The sequence below is a fragment of the Habropoda laboriosa genome, unplaced genomic scaffold, assembly GCF_001263275.1.
Source record: "Habropoda laboriosa isolate 0110345459 unplaced genomic scaffold, ASM126327v1 scaffold4229, whole genome shotgun sequence".
NCBI lineage: Eukaryota > Metazoa > Arthropoda > Insecta > Hymenoptera > Apidae > Habropoda > Habropoda laboriosa.
In genome coordinates, this window is record NW_017104172.1 from 1 (window position 1) to 2611 (window position 2611).

General features: G+C 53.1%; 1 protein-coding gene across 1 annotated transcript in view; it reads left to right on the top strand.

Moving 5' to 3' along the window:
• Positions 1-228: 228 nt before the first annotated feature.
• The window catches only part of LOC108578252, a gene marked incomplete at its 3' end in the record, with an annotated part of 5682 nt that continues 3299 nt past the window's right edge, over positions 229-2611 (top strand). The window contains exon 1 of the mRNA XM_017941539.1: positions 229-2508. Within this exon, the coding sequence (XP_017797028.1) occupies positions 229-2508 (2280 nt within the window). The remainder of the gene's footprint in view (positions 2509-2611) is intronic.

Genomic DNA, 2611 nt, shown 5'->3' on the forward strand with positions numbered 1-2611 from the left:
TCCGCGAACGTACCAAGCGCCTCCTCATCTCACCTGGTGCGATCTTGCGTGTCCGATTCGAGGAGGGCCCACATCGAATGCGTGGTGCTATCGACCGCCATAGTTTTGGTAACGGACAGAGCGGGTAAAAAACATGAGTGTCGCGTTTTATTGGAGGTTGGTTCGCAAGCACATTTCGTCACAGAGCGATTCTGCAAGAAAATCGGCCTCCGACTCGCCGCCGCGAACATGATCGTGGGGGGGATAGGCGGAGCAAGGAATCCCATTAGATCGCAGGCGCGCTTACAAATCAGCTCGCGAAGTAGCAATTTTCGTTCGGAGGTGTCGTGCTTAGTGTTGAAGGAGATCACCGAGATGATGCCAAATGTTCCATTGAACAAGGTAGGCATCCCGATTCCTTTCGGCGTCATTCCGGCCGATCCGGAATTCGAACATCCCAATCGTATCGACCTATTGATTGGCGCCGGTCTGTTCTGGCGATTGCTATGCGTCGGACAGCATAGAGTAGGCCCAGGAAATCTCACCTGGCAAAAAACGCTGCTCGGGTGGGTCTTAGGTGGTAGTATATATTGGCCGGACCGAGAAGGGGGGGGCTTAAAAACGTGTCACGCGGTAACGAATGCACAATTGCACGAGTCAATCTCGCGTTTCTGGGAGGTAGAGGAGATCAGCCGTCGGGAACCCTCGAGCGTCGACGCGGCTAGCAATAAATGTGAGGAGCACTTTAGAACCACGACAGGTCGAGACGACGACGGGCGATACGTCGTCAGCATACCCTTCGACGAGAAAATCGTAGAATTGGGGGAATCGCGGGAACAAGCTGAGCGCCGGCTCATTTCATTGGAACGGAGATTCAGGAAAAACCCGGAACTCCATCAAGGGTATATAGATTTCATGCGTGAATACGAATCGCTCGGACATATGTCCAAGGTTGATGAAAATTCGTTAGAGAATCAACTTGGCTATTATTTGCCCCACCACGCGGTTTATAAGGAGTCCAGTACAACGACCAAACTTCGGGTAGTATTTGACGGATCTGCCAAGACATCCTCGGGGATCTCGTTAAATGACGCGCAGCTAGTAGGCATGCCCGTACAGAGTGATCTCGTCACTATTTTACTTAGATTTCGAAAACATCGGTATGTCCTGTCGGCGGACATAGAGAAAATGTACCGGCAAATTCGCGTGCGAGAGGACCATCGTAGATTTCAGCGGATACTATGGCGTTCAAATGCCAATGAACCCATTAGCGTTTACGATTTGAATACCATAACGTATGGCACCGCGTCGGCATCGTTTCTAGCAACGCGCGTGCTCAAGAAAATCGGGGAAGACTGCATGCAATCGCACCCGCTCGCTAGTCGTGCGATCATTCACGACTTCTATGTGGATGACCTGCTCACGGGATGCGATAGTTTAGAAGGGGCCGTGAAACTAAAGGCTTCATTAACCGAGGTCTTGGGCAATGCCGGAATGCCACTGCGAAAATGGGCTAGCAACCACATAGGGGCGCTCGGCAGCGATCGTAACGGAACACCGGCTAGCTTTGAAATCGCGGACACTGGAAGGGATCCGAAGACGTTAGGCATCTGTTGGACCGCTGAACCAGATGAACTACGGTACTCGCTCCGCGACAATAGGACGAACAAGATTACGAAGCGTACCATTCTGTCGGAAATCGCGCAAATATTCGACCCGCTCGGACTCATTAGCCCCATCGTGATCCGAGCAAAATTCATCATGAAGCGACTCTGGCGATTAGATGTGGGATGGGACGAAACCCTATCCCAGGAGATGCACACGCAATGGAACGACTTTCGTGCTGAACTGAAGGAGGTTCCATTGGTGGTCATCCCGCGGCGCGTGGTACCAAACAATCCGAGAGAAATAGAATTGCATGGCTTCTCGGACGCATCGGAACAAGCCTTTGGGGCCACGGTATACCTGCGGTCAAAAACGGTCGAGGGGGCGTGGTCGACGCGACTATTGTGTGCCAAGTCACGCGTAGCGCCGTTGAAATCGCTGTCACTGCCGCGATTAGAGCTGTCTGGTGCTCTTTTACTAGCGCGACTTGTTTCATACGTGAAGGAAGCGCTACAGATCGAGTTCGCGCGCGAATATTGTTGGACCGATTCAACGATCGTCTTGGCCTGGCTGAGGGCTGAACCGAGCCGATGGAAAACGTTCGTCGCGAATCGCGTTTCGGAGACACAGAGTCTCACCAAAATTGAGGCCTGGCATCACGTAAGATCTGCCGATAATCCTGCGGACATTGTATCGCGGGGGATCGCTGTTTCTGCCTTGAGAGACAGCGACCTTTGGTGGCACGGGCCGCAGTGGTTGTCGCAGAATTGCGACGATTGGCCAGCTTCAAGGCCAACAACCTCGGTGGAAATACCCGAAGAAAAACGGGCGGCCGCGACTCACGCAGGCCCGGCTAGCGCCGCGGCCTTGAGTGATTTCAACTTAGCCTCTCGTTACTCGTCCTACGAAAAATTGCTTCGGATAGTAGCTTACTGCTTTAGATTCGTGGATAACGCGCGGGCCAGGGGATCGCTACAGGGAAGTCGCGGTGATCCCTCCGATCACCATCCCCCATCCGCCGACGAGA